At 40.9% G+C, this 25,334-nt stretch overlaps 1 protein-coding gene across 2 annotated transcripts in view; it reads right to left on the bottom strand.

Annotated features, from left to right (window-relative positions):
- Nucleotides 1-25,334, bottom strand: part of LOC144719897 (syntaxin-binding protein 6-like) — a 60,905-nt gene that overhangs the window by 7,204 nt on the left and 28,367 nt on the right. For both annotated transcript variants that reach the window (XM_078596207.1, XM_078596206.1), the window contains exons 3-5: nucleotides 18,881-19,011; nucleotides 14,590-14,758; nucleotides 3,300-3,457 (exon numbers count right to left, since the gene is read on the bottom strand). In XM_078596207.1, the coding sequence (XP_078452333.1) occupies nucleotides 3,300-3,457; nucleotides 14,590-14,758; nucleotides 18,881-19,011 (458 nt within the window). The remainder of the gene's footprint in view (nucleotides 1-3,299; nucleotides 3,458-14,589; nucleotides 14,759-18,880; nucleotides 19,012-25,334) is intronic.

The raw sequence follows: 25,334 nt of genomic DNA, 5'->3' as shown, positions 1-25,334 counted from the left end.
CCCAATATTCAAATATGCTCAAAATGTCCCCGCAATATATTGCTATAAACAATATTTATTTAAAAAAATATTGCTATGGTATGTAAATAAAAACAACTATTTGCTAAACCTATGCCACAATATCTGGATTTGTCTTCATATAACAATGCATAGATTTCTGTTTATATGATTGTGGTTATGGTTGTACTATATTAATCCCTAATCTCAGCCATTACAATGAAACAAGAAGTAAAAAAGAAAAAACAGAGCAATGTAATACAATACACTAATAGACATTATTGAAAAAAATTCAAAAAAGTCCATGACATGTATTAGTGAATTTTTCAAAATTTTAGGCAGGAAATTCGTCTTCAAATTTAGATTTTTTTTTTCTTGGGGGGTGGAGACCCCTAGACCCCATGGAAGATTTGGTCCCCCCCAATGTTGACTCCATGGCGACACCCTTGATGGGAGTACCCACACTTTATCCCACCGCGACCTGACATTAGACTGTGCTGCAACCATTTTTGTTGTTGGCTGGACTGAAGCTTGCACATTGTTTCAAATGCCGTGCTAGAAGATCGATTTAACACAGAGGCTTCCACGACCGATATTATCGATAATAGAGGTTGCTGTGTTAGATCGCGTAAATATAAATGTGTCGTCAAACCCGCCACCACCCGACACAACCAATTAGTAAGGTTTGTCACGTAAACAAAACATGCCAATTCGTACGTGCATGGTGTGCATGCATAATGCACGTTCATTACACTATGAATAACTCAACCGGTAATGCATATTCATTCTAATTTATATTAATAAATTAACCCCCCCCCCAGAGTTCGCACCTGATTGGCTCGCAAGTGATGACGTCACATGTATCCCTCTATTTAAGACGGAAACACGAGGATTTCTCCACAACTTTGGTTGTCGCCTGATGAAGCTGGTTGTGATTGCTGGTGAAACGTCGTACTCGAATTGTAAATGTTGTGGGTTTACTCTCCAACACACAGGCGGTGTGCTGAACTGGTAACTAATTGGCATGTTTTGTTTACGTGACAAACCCTTACTAATTGGCTGTGTCGGGTGGTGACTGGTTAACGACGACTTTTATATTTACACGATGTAACCCAAAAACCTCTATTATGGACCAGGAGATCGAATTGCTGACCTCTGGATGCAAAGTTCAGGGTGCTAAGAATTACACCACGGCAGGATTAAATGACCTTTTTACAATACTCGGCCTAAAACAATGCATTGATCCATCGATCAATATTGATATATTTGTTTTACTCGCGCAATGCACCCATTAAACAAATTATTTTAAATTCTGAAAAAATGGCTCATGATACATTTAAGATAATGAAGTTGACATCGCTATATGAATGAGAGCAGAACAAAAAGAATAACTTAACATGAGACGATGACAAGAAGTTGAAAAATAATTTATTAATGAATCTAATCCTAACCTTAATTGATGAGATATCAAATCGCTGGGGGTGGGTGGGCGAATTATCCATTGCCTACTACTGTACATAAAACAGCATTGCTCGCTCAAGTATGGCATCAAATCGGTGGGCAATGCACCCGTCACTGGTTTAATATCAGCTCGTGACTTTTTCAGCCCAGCTGTCAGAACATTAACTTTTGCAGTACTCAGAGGAAATGGGCAGAACCAATACAGTTCATAATTCAACAGCAAAGAATGGAGCGTGCTCTCCTAAAATAGCCTCTTTGAGTAGCACCTAATTGAGGGCCCTGAGATTTCAGGAAAAATACATTCATACCAGGGATTGAAGACATTCAGCCGTTCCAGCGTTCATTTTCCAACGGAGGAGTTTTAAAACCACTGCATCTCTTTCCACCGAGCCCACAAATGACTATGATAATAACGGCAATTACCTCCTGATGAGGGAACCTGCCACGATAATAATTTGCCCTTTTCCCAAGAACGCTGTAATTAATGATACGTTCCAATTATACTACAGCTAAAACATTAATGAGGGTTCTTTGCAAGTATTTAAAAAAAAGAACTTGAGGCGTTGTTATTTTTTCACAATTTGACAAAGATGAATAGATTTACTTAAATGCCCCGGCATTTATATTGGGATTTTTTTATATAATAAATGGCACAAAATATTGAAATTGAAATTACCACATACAATTCTGTATGTTCTAATAAGATCATGTCAAATACGTAAACATTAAAAAATAAAGTTGCATAACTGTTGTAACTATTTTATAAGTAATAAAATTGCTTATATAAAGTTATAATCGAACATCACTTAATCTTCTGAATTCAGTATAATGAATACAACTGGAGTCAACTCACATTTTAAAATAAGTCATTTGAAAAGTCTGTTAAAGTTCCTATTACTTTATTATTTTCGCTATTATTTTTACGATTGACACTTACAATGATAATTTATATTTCTGGCTTATTAGTGATGTGAGAGATGTCTGGACCCATCCGGGGCTTCCCACTTAAGCCAACCGACACTGACTAACACAGTGAGGTATGGTAAAACAATCCCCTTGACCTACACAGCGTGGGCAGCCCTTCACCCTGCATTAGATTGAGAAAGGGCTGTTATATTATTTCGTGGTAAGTGACAACACAGGCATCAACAGCTTGCTGATTTAATTCCCAACGCATATAACAACTTGCATTAGAGAGAGAGAGATCATTATGGGTTGCCGTACACTCTTCAAAACGTGGGCTCCTGTCAAATATGCACATGGCAATGACAGGTCATCACCGCAGCACATACTGTACTTTAACGGAAACGATGCAATATATCCACAGAATGGTGCAACAAAAAAAATTAACCCGTAAAAACAAAGTTTTTCACTATAAATTCTTTATATGCGTGGCATCGGTTTTATTTTATTATTCATTTCTGTTTTTCTTGAGTAAGAGTTTCATTTTTTATCACATTGGTATTTTAAATAAAATATAAGGAAAGTCGTATATAAGGATTATAAGGTTTTCAGTTTTTGTATGATTGTTTATATTGTACATTTTTGTTGTTTTCTTGAATCATTTTCTGTGTTTAGGAAAAATATATGATTGTGTTAGTGAAATTTTTTTTTCCCTAAAAAGTGGAAAATTTAGGAAAAAAATTTTCACGAAAATAAATTGTCACGCACAACGAGTCTGTGTGCAAAATGTAAGCTCGATTGGATCACGGGAAGTGGGTTAAAAAACGATCGAAAGATTTGCATGGTTGTAAGCGCGCAAGCAAGCAAGCAAGTGAACTTAATATAAAGGATTTAAAAAGACTCGTGCGCGTGTATACGACGAACGTGCATCATTCAACCTTTTGTGCAGTCTCGGCGAACTGGTTGGCGCTATTGGCCATATCGGCGGTTTTGTCCTCTGCTCGACCGAGCCGCTCTCCGCGCTCATTGAGGGCCTGGCTGGCTTTCTGGACGGCGCTCGTCACGCTGTCCGCCGCCGTGCACAAGATGCTGTTCCCTGTGCGCGCGCACACACACAACACGCGCAACACACACACACGCGTGGCGCACACAGGCGGACACCCCCCGGTCACAGCCGCAGCAGAATAGCCAGCGCCACTCCGTCCCACGGTCCCAGTGCGATTCACACATCGCGTTGTCGAACAGCCGAGCATTGCATCTTCGGAGACGACTGGCCAGGTTTTAATCTAGGCCAATATACACTCGAGACTAGAGGGACCTTTTTGAGCTTCCTCTCGTGGACACATTTCTACCAGCGGTGGTGTGACCAAGAAAATGCAGGACTGCGCCTTTATCGATTTTAAACTAGATTCTTTACACTCAGGAAACGTACGAACAACGCTGTGATTACCGATAATGAACGAAAATTAAATAAAAACTCTTACATGTCGGCTTTAGTGGAGTGAGCACATTTATACAGATGCGGTAGAACAAATTAGAATTGAAACTACTTACAAGGCATGAGATAAAAACCCAATAGTTTATTAAATAGGATAACGACCTTGAAGAGTGACAATTCATAAACTCTCTGCAGGGGGTGCATTGTCCCGTGTCTAATATTAACAGGCAGTGCTATGTACTAATTTTAAGATGAAACTGAGAGGACCTTATTCTTTGGGTCTTTCGGTAAAGTCACGTAGATAGATTTCGATTTAAAGCTTTCGTGACTGCAGGGATTCATCTTCTTGGTTCTTTCGGTAAAGTCACGTAGAAGGGAAGTAATAAAATAATAAAAATAAAACATAATAAAACAATTGTTTGCAATTCAACAAACATTTTAAACATTAATTGCATTGTCCAACACTTCGGAAGGTGTTTTTTTTTTAATCAGACTCATTTCCAACTATGGCAATCCATCACACGTAGAAATTTTGCGAAAAAAAATCTATAAACCAGCAAGTCCAATGAATTCAACATGCTTTTTTTGCATCTGTTCAGCACAACGTATCATTAACGAACAGTATGGGTTATTCCTGTTGCGATGTGTAATACATCAAACAAAGCATCACGGGTTGGGTGCCGTCATGTTGGCCAGTAGATGTCACCAGGATCCGTGCTATTCCCATCTTCTGAACAAACATCAAGAAGCCTGGCACTAAGTGCTTCTTCAATTGGCAGTCACCTTTTAGGGTACACGAAATGAAAATCCACAGAAGCTACACCACACACAATTTTGAAATTGAAAAAAAATGGTAAAAAAAATGGTGCATGTCTGCGCGTGTACATGTGCCCCACATTAATATTCCAGGCAGCTGGTTACGCTACATCAATAAACAAAATAAAGTGAATGTGTTTTCTCGAATTACCATTTCAATAGCAATATCCCTTACAGTGTTCTGCGTAAACCTTTTCTTTCTTTTGCTTACAAGTCATGTTCGAAAATGTTTTGGCTGTTGGTGGGAGGTTCACAAATCTCACACATTTACCATTTACACCAGTCTCATTGTTACGCTATCTAGCTTCGGGGGGGGGGGGGGCACACAAGTAAATAATAATAGCGCACGATTTACCGCATAAACAAAGGCATTACCTCATTACATCCATAACAGGAGTGAGAGGCTTCCAAATATGTTCCGTGCGTTAATGCGTGCACATGCTGTTCCAGTGATTTATGATTATATGCTAACATAATACTGCAATATCAATTTCAGCCAATTATTTTACTCAATGAGTCTCAAGACATTTCCACTTGGGTCCTACATAGGGATGTTTGGCAAATACCACGAATGAGTATTTTGGGAATAAATGTGGAAGGAATTTGGAGTATCCGGAGAAGACATACGTTGGGGTAGTGATAGGAGAGTGGTGGGGCCGGTTAACACTACACGCTGCCATCTTCTGGCAACCTTACCACCGCATGCCTACAACACCTGGCCAGGCCTCATGCTCGCTCACCCACCCAAGTCACAAACCAGACTCAGCCCTCCTAAAGCCATGCGATGACATCGGGAGCATGTAGGGCGATTGCGCCGTTAGGCTTCGGTCACATAAGAGGCAGGAATTATCGATAAGTGAATTGACCCCTTGAGTTGACATTTCACGCGCGCAAGGACATTAGTTGTATGGCTAGAGGTAGAAAAAAAACACAACACTGCATACATACTTCTTTTAAAATGGAAATGCATCAAATTCAATCTGGGCATGACGCTGGTGGCATTAGTAACTGAGGATGCCGCTGTTTTAGCTGTTTTACTTATTAGCGTGAGATGCCACTGAAATAAACCTTATCGTATCTTATTTAGATGTATATAACGACTTTCACAAGTGCTTCATCGTTTACGTATGGTGAATATATACAGGTGTGGACTGCATTCTAAATAGTTGCATGTGGTTATTGCATCTGCCAGCTGATCTAATCAATTGTGAGGTCAGCATTTGTAAAGCAGGACTTGAATGGTAAATTGCTGCCAGGGTAATGTAAGCAAACCAGATTCATCACCAAAGCCATCCATTTTGCACTGTACCCACAATATGTTGTGCAGTGACACGATGTTCACGGCCTGTATCTCTAGATGATTCTATCTGCGTTCTTCACCTGTTCTTCCACTTCATTTATCAGGGTCCATGTTCCCGAATCGTATGTCATCGCAAGTCATAGCCACCAATTAAAAACGTTAATGTTTCGGCACATTGGTATGTTGTTTTACATTTAGAAATTATATTTTCCAGAAGCACTCCAACCTGCTCCAGATGGCCTCTTCATGTTGTCATTTTCACTCCAGTCTGCACTCAATGTACATATTGCGTTTCCCAGTTGTGCCCCTACAACACGTTTGTCCAGCAAGTAATCACGTTGTACTTTCCTTTGAGTTTTCTAAATAGACTACGAGCGAACTGAACAGCAAATAAATACAATCTTAATTTTGAAGCTTGCGTGACTGCAGGAATCCATACTATTTGGTTCTTTCGGTAAAGTCACGCAAATAGAAAAATTAATCGATCACGACGTTTCGATCGCAACACAAGCAATCGCCATGAGGTGAGACAAACACAGCAGGAGAACTGCTGAGGCCTCAGCGACGGTTGCGTGTGTTGCGATCGAAACGTCGTGATCGATTAATTTTCTATCTGCGTGACTTTACCGAAATAACCAAAGAGTACGTGCTACCAAGTGGAACCATATTTTTTGCGAATCATATCTACAAAGGGGCCGTCCATAAATGACGTCACGCGATTTTGGACGATTTTTTACCCCCCCCCCCCCCATCGTCACACGGCGTCACAAAAAGTCAGACCCCCCCCCCCTCAAATATGACGTCACAAAGCTCTGCCCCCCCCCCCCCCCAAAAAATAAAACATGCTTCAAATCGCTTTAAACTATTGTCATTGTAGTGCGTATTTAATGTGCCGCTGCACTCTGATTTTGTAGAAAACATTTATGAAAAAGTCTATTTAATTAAGTAAAACGCGTTGTCTATATTTATTTAAAGTTGCGCATTTTGATGTGACGTCACATTTCTCAAACCCCCCCGCCCCGCCCTCGTCACACATCGTCACAAATGTTTGACCCCCCCCCCCCCATAGGTGCGTGACGTCATTTATGGACGGCCCCAAACAGCATCATCGTCACCAGGCATTTTTCTGATGACGCGTGAACATTAAAACAATAATGCAGCTAACTTGTGTGCGCGTGCAGTGCAGCACTCTTACACTGATTCGTCATTGATTTAAATAATAATAATAAAGTGTCCTGAATTTGACATGTGACATTTAACGCTGCGGCACAAGTTCGCAAGTTAACAATGAAGAACACTGACATTGTGTGCGGTTTTGGCTACGAGAGCAATGCCAGCTGGAACAAGGGACACACACACACACACAGGTGGACAAAGAGCTCATTACGAGTCATTTCACGCCCGCGACAGTCACTCTCTGTACTCAAGCGATATCGATTCTTTTACACCTAAAATCTAAACGAATCCAGACATTTTCAACAATGGATTGATGTTTGTTTTTATGTTAACCTCCACATGTCCATACCTGTGCTATATGTTGAAAGAAATTGGTTTTGAGGAAGAACTAATTTCTGTCCACCGACAAAGTGCCGTGTCCGTCGGCCTGTCATGTAGCTCACTGTGGGTGAGCAAGTTGCTGCACTGTTGATGTGTGTCACGTTGCCAAAGCTGTGAATCATAATAAAAGGGTCAGGGGGTGAAGATGCAGCCTCGCAATGTCTTGCTCACGACACAGCTGGGTGGAGGCCCCTGCACGAGAGGAGAGCTCTACAGAGCACCTCTCTGGAGGTGAACTTGGCCTACTCTTCCATGCTGGCCAGGCGCCTTGGGGAGAGGTTGAACCGCCGATCAACTAAATGCGGTATACCCATTTATACCGCTTGGAGGACAGAGGTGGAGAGATTTAAGAAACGTGGATCATCATATCATCGACCTGACTGTGACATCGGTCCAGTGACCTCTGATTTACAAAGTCCAAAATGCCAACAATCACCCAGTGATTCTAGATTAAAAGTTTTCGTGACTGCAAGGGTCCATACTCTTTGTTTTTTTCGGTAAAGTCACGTAGGTAAAAAATCAAATAAAAATAAATTAAATCACGACCTTTCGGAGGCAACACACAATTACTGTATCACTGATACAGTAATTTGATTATTACTGTATCACAGATACAGTATTTTGTCTGCGACGGTGCCACCTGAAGACGGAAGCTTGTGTTGCCTCCGAAACGTCGTGATTTATTTTATTTTTATTTTATTTTTTACCTACGTGACTTTACCGAGAAAAACAAAGAGTAATCACCCAGTGGCAGCATCCTGTAAATTGGAATGAGGAACTTTGATGCAAAATGTTGGAAATGTACTCAACCGCACCTGTGCGCAAATCTCTATGGACATTTCATACACTATTTAATATTTTAAAATGTTTTTAAACAGCTTATTGAAATATGCGGTATAGATCGGTTTCCAATGCACTATAATCCATAATGTATTTATGCTGGAGTCAACCGCCTTTAATGTCCCCTGTGTGTACCTGATATCGTTGTGTTAAAAAATACTTTTGGGAAAAAAAAGAATCTTGAACGTTCCATTCAGTGTGCTGTTTATCTTCATAAAACGTGTCCTTGACCTACAGCATCCGCAGTGGAATGTCCTTAGATAAATTTATGCGGAGAAAAAACCTCATTAGATTTTAATCACGGCAGAATTCCCGACAGAGCATCGCTATTTATCTACATAACAAATTTCTATTCATAATTTTATTTATTAAAACTTAAATTTACCACGTTAATAATATATCACATTAATCCACCAATAAGAACATCATCCACGGTGCTCACGTGAAATATAACATCTGCATGGGCGCCACCATCGTACCATGGTGAACACATTGGACTTGCAAAGCAGAGGTCGCCAGTTCGATCTTCAGGCACGGCTGTTGACTCGATGAGCAATGTTTTTTTTATCTCCCCACCTGTTCACCCAGCAGCATGAATGGGAACACCAGAGTTAATCGATTTGGAAATTCGTGTGTTGTGGAGTAAAGTGCTCACAAATATTCAAAGACTTCTGGCCAGTATGAAAAAAGTCGATCAAATGTCCTCCAGAGCTTTCACTAGTGGAAGCCCTTCTATCGGTAGTGGCGTGCCAGAGAAATTGCAGGGCTGCACCTTTACCTTTTTTTGTTTAGCTTTTTGTGTTCATATTGCAGCGTCTGTCGAACGCAAACTACACTCATCCCTGATCTTTGCAAGCGAAGAACCAGCCGACGACAACACTCAACATATACGACTCAAACGCGAAGCTTCAAGCAAGGCCAAGAACGAGCTAATACATTATAAAATAAAATCACGTATTGTAAAGTTATTTTACAAAAAATAAATATATTTATCGCGGGACATTTAATTATTCAACATCAACTTCAAACAGTGAAGATCTATTTCACGGAGCTCTTCAAATCTATGACCTTTTTGTCCTCCAATCAATCCTGACTGACAGCTGTCAAAACTGACACCGTTCGTGTGCCTCACGTGACACGCTTGCCGCGCGCCAACCCTTCCCCCCCCACACCCACGAGCCGTAGGGGAGGGGTTACCCACTTCCTATTGTAATGCATTTTTTGGGGGGTATTTAATCCGTAGAGACATTACGCAAACTGCAAAGAGGTATACATGTTTTCTTGCCAACGACAACTAGAATCCTCAACAAAGAACCTCGCCGCAGTCTGAAATCCCGATCTCCTTTCAGGGATCGCGCTGCAGAGGTCGCAACCGGGTACCCGATACCCGTACCCTACCCGATACCCGGCTACCCATACCCGGCCGGGTACGGGTACCCGTTTGCCACCCTGGTGCGGCCGGGTACGGGTACGGGTAAGGAATCAAAACCCGTTTGCGACCTTTGTCGCGCTGTCACCATCCTAGAATCGCATCCAGATCTGGTAGAACGCTGGTCAACGGTGTGGAACAATGCAGATGTCCAGAAAGAAAAAAACCCCCCACGTAATTCCAGACCCCCAAACATTGCACCTCCTGGCTCTGACATGCCTCAACCAAATTGGTGTAACTATCGTACGCATTAAACATCAACAGGCCCAATGTACTCTCCTTCATGTATGCAACATTAAACACACAAGCCACAGTAGTGCGATTGTGGCCGGGCAACTCAAACTATGGACCAAATAGTAAAACACTGTAGTCTGCACCCCTTAAATGGAGGAGGAATAGCAACACTACACGGACTGTCTCCTAAGGCCCTCTCGTGGCAAGAAGACCTCAACATTGGCATTTTGATTTAAAGCTTTCGTGACTGCAGGGATTCATCTTCTTGGTTCTTTCGGTAAAGTCACGTAGAAGGAAAATAATAAATTAATAAAAATAAAACATAATAAAATAATTCTCACGACGTTTCGGCCACAACGCAAGCAGCCGTCCTCAGGTGAAGAACAGGTCTGTCGAGGACGGCTGCTTGCGTTGTGGCCGAAACGTCGTGAGAATTATTTAATTATGTTTTATTTTTATTATTTTATTGTTTTCCTTCTACGTGACTTTACCGAAATAACCAAGAAGATTGGCATTTTGCTTCTGAAGATGCCGCTGCCATGCGCAAGAATATAATCTAATTTTAATGCAGCATTGCGAGTCTGTATCTCCTCCCTAAGGTTTCACCTTAGCAGTATGGAGCGATTCTCTAGAAAAATACCTCAACTCCTTTATTCATGTAGAGAGGGTCCCACAGGGATTGTGTTTCGTTTTGCTATGATGGAGAGAAAAAAAATCACTTCCTGAAGATACAGTTTTGGAAAATTCTATTTTCTCATAATTTATCAGCCTACCATATAACAAAAATAATCCGTTTTTTTGAAAGCTACGTAAATTGTACTACACGTTTAGACACCATAAATATTGTGAAAAACTATAATAGTAATCAATTCCAACAAAATGAAAAACCCAAGGGTCATTTGTAGACTTGGTGGCGTTTAAACGGTGACTAGGCACCAAATAGAGTCGACACAACATTGGGGGCCTGAGCAAATACAATAGAACAAATCTCATTGTATAAATGTGACCGAGTCAGTGGAAGATCTAATCTTGGGTTAACTCAGGACACTAGCTAGTAGGGGCATTGGGAATAACATTGAACAGTTTATTTGCAGAAGGAAGTTGAGGAATGTGGGTCCTTACACCCAGTGAATTATTAACCTGATTAGACGAGTTCTATGAGAGTGTGAAGCACAAATAATAATTAAAACAACTCAACAAGTCCATCGCAAACACTGCTATAGAAAGAAAACATATAATACGTGATATCATAGGATAGAGATGAAAAAGAGCTGTGGAATGGTTGCAAGTGGAGACTTATGTTCTTTCGTCACAGAAGCAAAACAAATAGAAAATAAAGTAAAGCAATGAGGAAAACAGGAATCGGAACAAAAACTATCATGTGAGAAATCAAAGCTATTGCACAAACATAATTTAACGTTGATTAATACATTTCCTAGAGCGTAAATCGGCTGAGTAATTGAGTAAATGAAACTATTTTTTGTTACGAGATAATGCCCACTGAGCTACATAGCTCTTTTTCAGAAGTGACCTGGCCACATATGATAGCTCAGCAAAGTGGAATGTCATGTGCAAATGCAGCCAAATAGTCTAAATGCATGTTTCTAAATGTGGAGAAAAAACCGGAGGACCCGGAGAAAAATCCACGACCTCCTGTATATCAGGCGAGGTAGTTAACATCTCGCCACAGTGGCGCCCACCATAGAGTTATCATAGAACCATTTCAAAATGAAGTTAAAGAAACATTTAACAGATATAGAGTCACTATTATACTAAGGTGAGCAGTTGATGGCATGACAACCGAAAAAATAACGTGTCTAAGCAGATGACGGCCGTGGAGAGATGGAGTCATGAGATCAATCAATCAAATCTTTGTTTCTATAGCACTATTTCGTGCAAAAGATGCAATTCAAAGTGCTGTACAGATAGAAGAAAACATTGTCAAAAGACTCAATCGCAAGAACAATAAAAGCTATTTTCATACAAAACAAAATTTCATTATAATACATTTCTATCGAAGGCATGAAAAAAATAAAATACTATAAAATAATATTAAATAAAAGAAAGTTTAAAACGGTAAGTTTTTAGATTAAACTTAAAATTACTTAATGATTGCGAAGCCCTCAGATCAATTCGTGTGTAGGATTGAGATGGACAGCTCTTAACTGTGAGGAATGGTTTGATCGTGGGATGCAAGGCTGTCATCCAGCAGTGGATAGACCACGGCTGATGAAGATGTTGATGGATGATGATGTTTAGCAGTAAAATCATAAATGGTCTTTAAAATAATTATATTAAAACCTCACCGAGTTTTGTAGTGGAGAATGATTGGATTATACATAAATTAACTTCCAATCTGTATCTTCACATAAAAATGTATATTCACCAGCAGCGTTTAAATAAACTTGCAGACACTGAACTGATTTCATACCGAGGCTGATTAGTCAGGAATGCAAACCACACACTGGTGGAATCAGTCTGGGGGGCCAAAACGCTGATAGACTCAAACATATTATTTGTATGTGGAGATAATGAATCAAACGGGAATTATTTAATGACTTAACAACATTCTATACACTCCACCTGATTGCCAGGGAAATATTTTCAACACTAATATGCCTATGAGCAAATCATCCGAAATGCCTTCAACTTGCAATGGAAGCAAGTTGGAGGCATTTCTGATTATTTGCTCATAGGCATATTAGTGTTTACATGGACGACCACGATTCAGATAATATTGGCGTACTTTTATCCTGGTGCTTTCTTAATTAATTCCCTGGGAAAAGGCAGACACTGTCCATTGAGGGAAATCATTAGCTGATGCTAAAACAAAACAAAAAATTCGGTTTCAGCTACTAATCGGCCTAAAGAAAACAACTGCTAAGTGGTAGTCAGCATAGGAATGCGCAGCAACATCCTTCACAGGACTGTACTTCTATGCTCCCACGTTTGTGATACCTACCTTTACCAACCCACACTGGCCAGAGGTGAAGTATGATCAAATAACCGCCACTAACCTACATGGCATTGGGAGGCCCTCATCCAGCAGTGGATAAAAAAAATGGCTGTAGTGTATATTAACTTAATTATTTAACAATGTGAAATGCATTTTGGAGACTACAAAATTATGCTCAATGAAAACGTTCATTTCAGTTTTGTTCAAAAGTGTGATTTTGATGTAAGGCATTCAAAAGCATGCACTGCATAATTTGCCATTTTGGGATTTTCAAGCATATTTTTGCAGAGTGCAAAAGATTGCCTAGTACTCGGAGCAGAGGTTATACTAATCCAAACCAGCCCTCACACACAGATGAGGGTACCTGGAAATTACACTGTAGTATTAACCCAGTGCTTTATTAATTAATACCCAGGGAAAGGGAGACACTGCCCCTTAAGGGAAATCATTAGCGGACATCTTCTTAGGTTTTTTTCGGTAAAGTCACGTAGAAAGTAGAATAAAATAAAAACAAAAATCACGACGTTTCGGAGGCAAACGTCGTGATTTTTGTTTTTATTTTATTTTACTTTCTACGTGACTTTACCGAAAAAACCTAAGAAGATGATTCCTTGCAGTCACGAAAGCTTCAAATCTAGAATCATTAGCGGACACTAAAATTCAGGGAATGTAGATGACAGTGAGAATGAAAAAATGTGTCAGAACTTTGGCTACTCATTGGCCTGAAGAAAATAACCACTTTCTTTCCATGTCTCTATTACTTAACTTCTAGGACAGTGAGGATGCTACAATCAATTTGTTCATTTTTGCTTGGAAAACAAAGCGAATGTACAATTATAACAACCTGAATATAATTTGAGCAGAAATGAAAAAGACTTCAAGTACACAGCTAAGGCGCTATGTAATCAGTATTCCAGTGTATCAATACGATAATGTACTAAATAATTATAATAATTTGTACAGATGGATGTGACTTCTGGAGAGAAAACGTATACATCATTATGCACCAACAATTAGGAGAGGTTATGCATTGTTAACAAATAACCAGTGATCTTTATCCTGATTGTCAATTCATGATGACACAGGGAAACGCAAGTGTGAATTACACGTTTTCAGGTATTATAGTGAGAATGGCTGTGGTGCATATGGTCAATGATATTGGGCAATTACAAGCGACTGTTGAAATAATAAGAACAATAATCAATAATTATATTTTGTGTAATTAGCTATGTTCTTTTTACTACAGTATAGTGCATCCCACCAGCCTCTGATCACTTCCCGTGGTGAATGTACTGAGGGTACAAATACATTGCTGACAATGAGGTCACCACTCTAACCAGTGATATAACTGGAATTGTAATGGACAATGCAGTCAAAGTGGGGGCAAGGTAAAAAAAAACGGAGCAAACAGAAAGCGAGTTTAGAACATATTACGATGAAACCAGCACGTGTGTAGGTGTTGGACGAACTGTTGCATTGCCAAACTGTGAGAGATGCGCATGGCTTGGGGAGGCCTTCATCCAGCAGTGGACAGATGGCTGACCAGATGGCTGACCAGATGGCTGACCAGATGGCTGACAACAACGATGGCGATACGTATATACATATACGTGATGGTTATCTGGGCGTGCGGGTGGCAGATCGCCTTTTAATCTCACCGACGAGGATCCGGGAAGGGCAGTTGAGGAAATCTGGTTGCAGTCTCTGAGCCAAATGCCGCTGGCATGTGTGGTGTAAGGACTGCAGGAAGGAGCCCTTTTCAGCTGCAGTGCCGGCCACCCACTGGTCGTGTGCGTTGTCAAAGAGAAGGTCAAACTCTGGGCAGTCCTGCGAAACAATGTTGCATATTTATATAAAACACGAACCAAACATCAAGTCGGCAAATACAGGAAGGCGTGGGAAAAAGAGGCTTGCATGGCAGTCAACGATAAAGGTTTTTTTTTTACATCAAAGATGAAATATAGTTTCCCAAATACTTTATTTGCATTGGGCTTCTCTCCCCCCCCCCCGCCACTGTGATTTTGTAACCCTTGATCTTTCATTGTTAAAGCAAATGTTAAAGAAAATGCATTAGAAAATGTAGGATAATTGAATTCCATTACTGTGCACAATACTTTGAAATTAAAGCTGGTCCATTACACTGCGTGGTAGTCTGTATTAATGTACCCTAAAAGGCTGTACATATACATTGCAAGCACAAATGTTTTTGTTACAAAACCCAAGCTAGACAGTATTGTATCTGCAATCCTGTGCAATTGTGGCATTTAGAACATTTTAATACGAATGATATAGGAACTCTTTTGGTGGAAGAGGTGGTGTGGTAGCTCACAACCTGCGCTCTGAACCTGATGATCTGAGTTGGATTCCTGACTGCAGCTAACATAAGTAGCTAGGAAAATCAGAGCTGGTCCCGGGGCACTGTTTTAGCAACGCGCACTGCCCAGCATGGAGAAGTCTGATCAATCAACTGCCGTGACCGACATGACCTGGAGGGCCCTTCCCCCAGGAGTAGATTTATACAAGACTGTAAATATTATCCATTTGTTTTTACAACTCTTTATGTAAAACTTTTTTAAAGATGCTTTTGGTGAGATGTAAAATGCTTATGTTGACACAACATGTTTAAAGAGTCAGGACAAATATAAGATGATTATTTACCATATTGGACATCCACATTTATTGCACCATAGTTGAATGCAGATTTGATGCCTTGTAATAGGTGTCTATTTGAGGTTTGAACATCTTAACACCTTTCTTTATACCAGAAAGGCTAAAGCCTTTTTTTTTTATAAATCAATATCTTGATACTGGCAAAACGGTCCCATAGATATATCCAAACGTATTTGCTTATTTATTTTCTCATTAAATTAGCATGGTTCAAATGTACATATCCACATATGCTAACTATAGATAACAAAGTTACTATAGTTTCTTCCAGAGGTGAGTGAATCTGTGACTTGGCTTATTGTTTGATATATTTTTTTCATAAATGGAATTTCAATTGTGCTATTGGTACCTTGCCAAGAGACAAAGCATCCGTGCAAAATCTCTCGCGGAACAGTGCAGCCCATCATGTTAAAGAGTGGCTCACATAAGTGGATACTACAGATCTACTTTTTAGATCCCAATCAAGTGACCTATTCCACAAGGTAAGTGGCAGGGCTTATCCACCCGCTCTGCCACTGAGAGGAATGATTTTCGCATGACAAGAAAACCAATCATTTCCATTGTAAGTTCATGACTAAGTGAATGAAATCTAAGAGCACTCTCTACCTCTGTGGCACATTACCAGAGAGAATATTTATTGATAGTGAATGTATCCTCAGATTGTTACAGCATTCAAGCTGCCTTAGGCCAACACTAAGTCATGATCGCTTGAGCATCAAGGGACTGTTAAATAAAGCATAATCAATGGGTTACTCATTCATTTTTGACAGGCATTATTAATAACCATTGCTTGAGGGATGCCTTGGAAAATGCCAGAGTAGATTGAGAAAACATAAGTACCTCTCATGGTCTTTTATACACCGAAAGGCCACTTTGGACTGTTGTAAAAAACATAAACCATTGGTAAGTAATGAAATGTATATTACTGTAGATGTATGTGGTATTCTATCGACGTATGAGTTGCAAGGTGATGAAATGTTTTGAAGTCTAATAAAATTACACACTTCAAGCACATGATCTTAGTTTGACATTGAAATGAGAAATATTAATAATGTATAGAAATGTTTTTTTTAAAATACCAATATGTATTCATCTATAGCATTATCTGACTTTATGAAAATAAGCAGATCAGGTAGACTTATGGCTACACTTAATAGAGAGGTGGTTGTATGTAAGAAGTATGTGTTTGTCTTTTTTAACCAGGGTGTCTACAAACAGGATTTGAATCCAGGATGTCAGTGGTGTGGTTTGTATGTATGTTGAACTTCGTTTGCACCGTACGTAGCCAACCGTGCTAAACGGAGATGCGGGGGAAAGACAACGAACTAAACACAAAAAGCAGTTCCAAAGAAAAGTTTTCAATCTAAATAAAAAAAAAGAAGTGCTGTTGACTGAATGCTGTGACCTCTGAGCCACCTATCAATCGAGAGGCACCTCGCTTTCCTTGGCTGGCTATCAAACAGCGCCACTTGATACAGCTCACTAAAAGGCATCCACGACTTAAATAAACATCCTCTCTTTGCCTTCTTTTTCTCTTTACCCCCCCCGCTCCCCCCAATATAATTTTGGATCAAGCTACCAACACCATTCTAGATTTGAAGTTTTCGTGACTGCAAGGTTCTTTCGGTAAAGTCACGTGGGCAAAAAATAATAAAAGTAAAAAAATACAAATAAAATAAAAAAGTTAAATAAACGTCGTGATTTAATTTACTGTATTTTTTTTTACTTTAATTATTTTTTACCTACGTGACTTTCCCGAAAGTAACAAAGAGTACCAGTACCATATTATAAGACGAAACTCTGACAGCTAGCAATGTACCACCCCGTGTCAAAAAGCTGCTCCCAGAAAATGATGTCACGGAACTACTTCCGAAGTGACGTCACCCAACTCGTGGCACACCTTTGACATACTCTCCTTTCAAAGAGTGTCTGTTGCATGTCAATCAAAAGAATTTGAATTCCAAAAGTTAGAATATGTAAATTTAAGTGTGTGTGTGTGTGTGCACATTGGGATCTACATGTGAAACGTGCCTTACAAAACTTGAAATATTATTACTACGACTACGTGTCCTCATTGGTGGCCAGGGCTGAAACCTTCAACTCACGACAATCTAAATGCTCAATACACTAGTGTCTTGAGATTCGGCTACATTGAGGTGCTCAGTACCCCAGTATCTGCATTGAGATGCTGCATTGAGATGGTCAATACACCAGCGGCTGAAGATTTGGTTGCATTAAGATGCCTAATCCTGTAATAAACTATAAAGTAAACTATTTTTATTTTACCAGGTAAGGCCCACTGAGCTATATAGCTTTTTTTCAGAAGCAACCTGCCCACAAATGATAGCTCAACGAAGTGGCTCATCACATGAACATTTATAGCAGCATAAAAGCTCTAAACGCATGAGAATAGGTTTTCCCCTTTTTTCTGGCAACAAAACAGGTGTTAAGATGTTAAAACACCAAACTGAAACCTTTTACAATGAATCATGACTGCATTAACCACAGTACTTGTGGTCAGAATGCAAACAAAAACATGCTCTGATAATATATGCATTGTCTTTGGTGTTTTAACATATGGAGAATAATCCAAGTGACCACGGGCAGAACATGCAAATTCAAAATATACAGGTGTCACGGTCGGGGTCAAACCCACACACTCCTGTATACCAGGCGAGATAGTTAACATCTCGCCGCCATTGCGCCCAATACACCAGTGTCTTGAAATGCGGCTGCATTGAGATGCGTGTGAACAAAGCATGTTAAACATTTGTATTTTTATTTATTTCACTTTACTAGGTTAAGGCCCACTGGGCTGTATAGCTCTTTTTTTCAGAAGCAACCCAGCCACATATGATAGCTCAACGAAGTGGCTTATCACGTGGAAATGTGCAGCAGCTGAATACTCTAAACGCAAGTTTCTATTCTTAGGTTTTTCGGTAAAGTCACGTAGGTAAAAAATCTAAATTAATAAAAGTAAAATAAAATAAAAATCACGACGTTTCGGAGGCAACACAAGCTTCCGTCTTCAGGTGGAACCGTCACAGCCCGACAGCTGTATCAAGTAATAGCTGTATCAAGTAATACAGCTGTCGGGCTGTGACGGTTCCACCTGAAGACGGAAGCTTGTGTTGCCTCCTAAACGTCGTGATTTTTATTTTATTTTATTTTACTTTTATTAATTTTGATTTTTTACTTACGTGACTTTACCGAAAAACCTAAGAATATGAATCCTTGCAGTCACGAAAGCTTCAAATCTACAAGCAAGTTTCTAAACCTTACCCGGACGCCGTCCACGCCGTTGACCTGTCGCAGCTGATCGAGCGTCCACTGGGAGCGGCGCACGAAGGAGGAGACGCCCTCGAAGCGCTTCACCTTCGTGATGTAGCCCTGCAACGGCTTCTTGTTGGTGACTGTGGGAATCAAGCATGGCCACTCTAAGTGTTGATGTACATCTGTAATAAAAAACACTGGTGCCATCCGATCAATATTCACCACCGAGGCAAGGATATCCCCCCTCCCTCCCTCCCCAAAGCTGTGCCCTTGAAGCGTAATCAGTAATTTCTATGTCAATTAAATCACTGAATTGTTGTGTATTTTTGTATCCTTCTTCTCAGGAGCAATAGCCCACTCTTAAAGTGTATTTGTAATGCAAATGTACATTTAGATGTGTCAACGTAGATCAAGTTTGGAATTCAAGACTTTGTGCAAGCCACTGCCAGCTCTGCTAGGAAGACGTTACAACCAACATATATTTGTTGGTGAACAACAGGAGTAGCATTCCGAGTTGAGAAATCGAATTAACTCCACTCGCCATGGGAACAATTGTGCGTGACACGCGCGAATTAAAGTGAATATATTTGGCGTAATCCGTATCTGTGTGAAAGTGCTACCTTCATGGCCAACACCAGATACAATTATCTGAACTGGTATTGGACCTCCTCTAGGTCGACTCGGCCTCAATAGAGCACCTGGTGCAGTGTGTAAGCATCGCCACAAGGGAGACAAAGGCGGTCGGGCGTGGTGCTGCCTGGCCACCCACCCCTCGTGTGCCATGCCAGCCTTGATAGGTGCTCGCTAACAGCACTTGCCCCAAAAGTCCGTTAAGACTACACGGGGATCTTTGTCTTACGGTATCAACGTGTTTCCCATTGTGACGACGATATTGCACGATGAAGCTGCTTCAGCTCAATTTTTTTTTATCTTTCACCAAAAAAAGAATAATGCACGTGCAGATAATGAACCGAATGTGTCCATCTGTGCCTGAAGGATGCTATAAAAGGATTCTCATCTGGGCCGACTTGTCAAAATAGATTAGGTCATTTACTGGGGCACGTGTCGACCAAAATCCAATTTCTTCTCCTGTTTTTTATAGACGTAGACACATGATGGAGAAAAAGAAATGGTATTTGTTAATGGCTGATTCTTCTGTGCGATAAATGCTCTACATTAGCTCAACTTTTAATATAGGTGTCGTAATGAAGGTGGCAGATCTTATGACAAATAATGGGTGTAAATTAAGTGCAACAAAAAAAAGATTTTTGCTATAAGAAGAAAATGTGTTTTTATCATGAAAACGCTTACATGCATCACAAAAGTGAATTGTGACATGAGAACAAAACACGGTTGAAAGTGTAGCAGTTTAACGTCACATCTAATAATAATATTTAAATTTTATATCGCGTCATTCATGGTAATAGCATCCCATAACGCTGTATATTAATTATATATAAGGCCCACAATCCCATATAGAGCCACTACCAAGCCAATGAAAACCCGACTACAAAGCAAAATCAAAACGAATTGACAAAATAAGAAACGGCACCAAAACAAAAACCACTCGCAACAAAAAATGTATTACCACAATTCGACCATCACATATGCACCCTAACCAATTAACCACCCACACCCAGCACAGCACCGTATATGTTCCACGGTGTAACTGTCATTTTCTGCAGGTGATCACAAACCCGACCTCTTTACATGCAGCATTCTACTGTACTCGTAACCTTACAGACATTCGCTTACCTCTAACAGGAGTTCCCCATGTTTATGTCAAGTTTATCTCTATTTTTTTTTATCCGGTAACCTTTTTGATGGGTGGTGTAATTTCTCAAGATGTTTTTTTTTTTAATTCACCCTTTTGACATACTGTACCTCCCTATACCCAATTCCCTGAAGAATTGGATAAGCTAAGTTGTGCTCTATATTTAAATAAAGCACAGCCAACCTCTTCGGGTGGATTTCTTGGTAAATCTGGCTGAATACAACCAAACCTTGAAAAAAGGTGATACAGTATTCAATGGCATGGCAGGACCTATATTTGCTTACATCTGCCAATATTTACCATTTTTGTCCTCTCTCCAAACATCAGAATGCCACTATGAGTGACTTGTATGGGAGGAGTGCATGGGACGGAACTGTGAAATGCAATTATGTCTCGACGGTTCTGCTCACAAACCAATAAGAGGTCCCAAGAGAACAATACTTACCAGGGGCAATGAAATTGTAGGGGTGCAACACTAAAACCACCCAATGAAAAACACTAGCTCTGTAAATCCAAACGCAAAGTGCCTGGAATAAAAATTCCGTCAAATAATAAAAATATAAATTAGGTTAGGCTTAATCCAGCGGAGATGCAGCAGTACTTAGTGAAACTGCACGATGAAACCAGTGACCCAAGTTCAATTCCCAGCTGTAACTAACAAAAACACAAAGCAACAGATCGCCATATAGCCTGAACAGACTGTTGGGGCAAGTGCTGTTAGAAATGACCTATGAAGGCTGACACAGTATATGAGGGGGTGGGTAGCCAGCACCTTTGTCTCTCGAGTGGCGATTTTTTTTAAATCACTGCACCAGATACTCGTTTAAGGCTGAGTCGACCTAGGAGAGGCCCATGACCAGTTTAGGTGATCGCCACCGGTGTGGGCAGAAATCAAACCCGGGTCGCCGGGTTCATCGCGCAGCGCAAAAACCACGACACCGCCGCTCTCAACGACCTACTCTAAACGCGTGTTTCTAAATGTGGAGGGGGAAAAACTGGAGGACCCGGAGAAAAATCCATGCGACCACAGGGAGAACATGCAAACTCCACATATACAAACAGGCGTCAGGGCCAGGATCGAACCCGCAACCTTCTGCATACCAGACGAGGTTGTTAACATCTCGCCACCGTGGTGGCCCATTTGGTGACGAGCTCTTGTTGTGCATTGCAGGCCGTCTTGCTCTGCCGACCCACCGAGGAAGGCCTCTGCACTGCGCAATATCTCGCAGCAGGCGACCTGCAAGCGCTGGAATGACATTTAGTTTTGGTGGACAGACGTGAGAAATAAGTAGGAGACGTCTGAAACTAGCACTGGTCCCTCCTCTGCACGGACCTGCATTGACCAGGCTGGTGAAGTATGATCAAACAAACAGGACGTGGCGAGGCCTTCATCTAGCAGTGGATTGAATAACGGCTGTACAGTATTATGTTTCACACCTTCGATTACTAAGGTTGGCTACGTACGGTGCGAAAGAAGTTCAACATACATACACACACACATATAACAGACACATGAGATCGCTCACGTATCGTACAGCATTTGTACGAGTCTGTTTATTCATGTCGAAAATTTATCACGTTTACAATGTGAGCATTTTGAATTGCATGACAGCATGATTTGTTTCTGTCAACTGGACTGCTTTGGCACAAAAAAACACCAATGTAGTAGTCTTATTTACTTTGAATTACAATATTTCATATTATCCAGGCTAAAGCATTGCCTCTGGATACAGTAATTTCCAAATTAACACAATTCCGAATTCAAAGCCACTATTGTGAGGTCTAACTGGCCCGTGTAACCCAACTGCGAATCATAATCCAAACCATTCCTGCTCCCTTGTCACCCGAGGAGCAGATTCACTGCCTGCTCTGTGTCTGCTCAGCAATTTCCCTGGAGGAGAGAGAGAGTGTGTGGTGACTGCTCATCTCCCAGAAATTCTGGATTCAAGCAAACGCAAAATATCATTAAAATTTGCCTTAATCGTGTATGTATGTATCATGTTGAACTTTCGTGCGTAGACAACCATACTAATCGGCGGTGCGGGGGAAGGACAACAAACTAAACACAAAAAGGAGTTCTTAAGAAATGAGTTTTCAAACGAGATTTAAAAGTGCATGGCTCCAGTGGCTTCCTGATATCGGAATGGAAGGTTGCTGATTTGTCAATTACTCGAAGCACACTTTGCAATGCAATTTGAAATCATACTTTCTATTCTATTCATTTATTTTTAGTGATTTGCTTACCTTTCCTATATTTTGAACTCCCATCGTTTTTTTGTATTGTGTGTTGTTGTAACTTTCTGACCTGCCCCCTACTGGACATCTGTGAAAAAAGAGCTTCATAGCTCATCAGATTTCTCCCGGAAAAAGAGATTCGGATTCCGACTGTCATGGGAACATCTATTCCAAATACGTCTCTTTAAAGCTTACGCAAAGCCTCAAAACAGCAAGTACCGTACATCTTATCCCACTCCGTGTTACTATTCTGTGACTATAAACACCACCAGAGCAGCGGTATTTATATAGATGTACTCCCACCACCTTCATTACCACAATCATCGAATTAATGCCAAGACAACCACTTCTTAAATTGCAAGCCATTTTGCTCCGATCAACGGTATGACTAGCTATCATTCAATCCCCTGTTTATAGTATGTGCTGAACTAACAGTTTCAAACATTCTGATGGGAATTCCCCCCCACCCCAACGTTTCATATGCTAACACCTATCGATTGTATTCTTTTAAATAGAGCTTGCATCATGTGCTGATACATTGTAAATGGTAGAGGGGATCATTAACACCGTAATTATAAGCCAAATAACTTTTGACACATCGCTCATTAAAATTGGTGGAGAGATGTGGGAAGAGTTATAGAAATGTAGAGACAGATTAGTTGCTTATAGAATGGATGGTCCAAAATGAGATTCCTTACACACGAATTGCAGTAAATTTTGATTGTGTTAGCAATGTAGGCTAACCAAAAATACGTGTTTAAAATGTTACATTGGCGAGCGAACTTATGAGAAACGGATTTTGAAAAATGCATAAACAAATATAAATTTGTGTCTGAATATTTTTGACATTCCATTGACGGCCTGAGTGTGGCCTGACTGATATTTTCTCTTCGTGTTAATGCTCCCATGACAAAGTCAATAATGGTGGTCACAGTTGATTTATTTTCAAAAATAGCAGCAGCTGCCACCGGCTATTTCCCTAATGGCAACAAGTGATCACGACCTGTTCTTTCTGCCTCACATCTTTGTCCATCCCTGAATGTCAGCTATCGCCAGCACCAGGGACGTGCGGTCAGGGGAGGCAGGGGAGGCAGAGCCTCACCTGTCATACTCTAGTGAAAATAGCTGTTAATAAAAGTAAAAAAGAAGAAGAATCAAATAAAATAAATATTAAGATTTTTCAACGGATCTGTGTTATAAATGTCATTTCTATTCGATTCCAATCATTTTAATAGTGAAAATCGCCAAATTTGAGAAGCTCCGCTGCAAATACACGAAGAGACGAGAGGTGAGGCAGCGACGAGCTCAGCCTCCCCTCTGATTGCGCAACCCCTCAGTAACTGGATGGAGGGCGGCAATAAGCACGTGCCTGTTACTATCTCAGTATGTCACCAATGTAATGTTTGTAGACCCCTTCATTTCATGTCCTCGCCTTCCATTCTTCAGGTAACTTATTTCACGTATGTGTATAAAGATATTTAGGCTCGCTGGTCTCGTCATGAAACTGCAATGAAAAACACCAGGGGAGGCAGCTATCACATCTGCCTCACTGAGGGGAACGTGTCTAATACGCCCCCCTCAGTAAGGACACGCCCCCTCAATGAGGACACGCCCCCCTCAGTGAAGACACGCACCCTCAGTGAGGCCACGCCCCTCAGTGAGACCACGCCCCTCAGTGAGGCCACGCCCCCCCTCAGTGAGGCCACTCCCCCGCAGTGAGGCCACGCCCCCTCAGTGAGGCCACACCCCCTCAGTGAGGCCACGCCCCCTCAGTGAGGCCACGCCCCTCAGTGAGGCCACGCCCCCCTCAGTGAGGCCACGCTCTTCTCAGTGTTGTGAATCTGGCTCTGACACGAGCCAGTGCCTCCCCAGCCATTGACCTCACCGCACGTCACTGGCCAGCACTCAACTGCAAACGACACCAGTGTCCCTTTCTTCATCAGATGCACAGCCACGGGCAGCAAAGCAACTTTGAGTACCTTGCGGTTGAACATCAAGGACACTCTGAAGAGTGCCGTGTCAACATGTTTCGAGTTCTGCTGTCCATCAAGACTATTAAATGGCAGCACCTCATCAGCTCATAAATAACCTAGACATCAATGCACATTTGTTGTTGCAGTTCCAAAACACTTACCCATGCAGCACACCATATGAAAAAATAAGTGCGTTCAAATTTAATCAGATTTCCAATTAAATCAAGCGCGGCATGTAAGACTTTCTTTTAAACGGCATACTTAAACACTCGGATCAACAAATATACACAGCGATGTTTTTTTCTTTCAGTAAGATGATTCAACGCCCTGTTCCCAAGCATGGCTACATCTGGTGTGCAAGTTGCAACATTGTTTTAAAGATCACAGCTTGATTTACAAAATACAGAACAAGCTCCTCCTGTGTGGTAGCAGATTGTCCAGTGTTTCGCCCCACATGCCGAGGAGCAAAATGTCAACATCG

Source organism: Lampetra planeri, chromosome 7, assembly GCF_965212315.1.
Source record: "Lampetra planeri chromosome 7, kcLamPlan1.2.h2, whole genome shotgun sequence".
In the NCBI taxonomy this organism is placed as follows: domain Eukaryota; kingdom Metazoa; phylum Chordata; class Hyperoartia; order Petromyzontiformes; family Petromyzontidae; genus Lampetra; species Lampetra planeri.
Note: the sequence above shows the minus strand (reverse complement) of the source record. Positions and strands in the feature narration are given on the sequence as shown.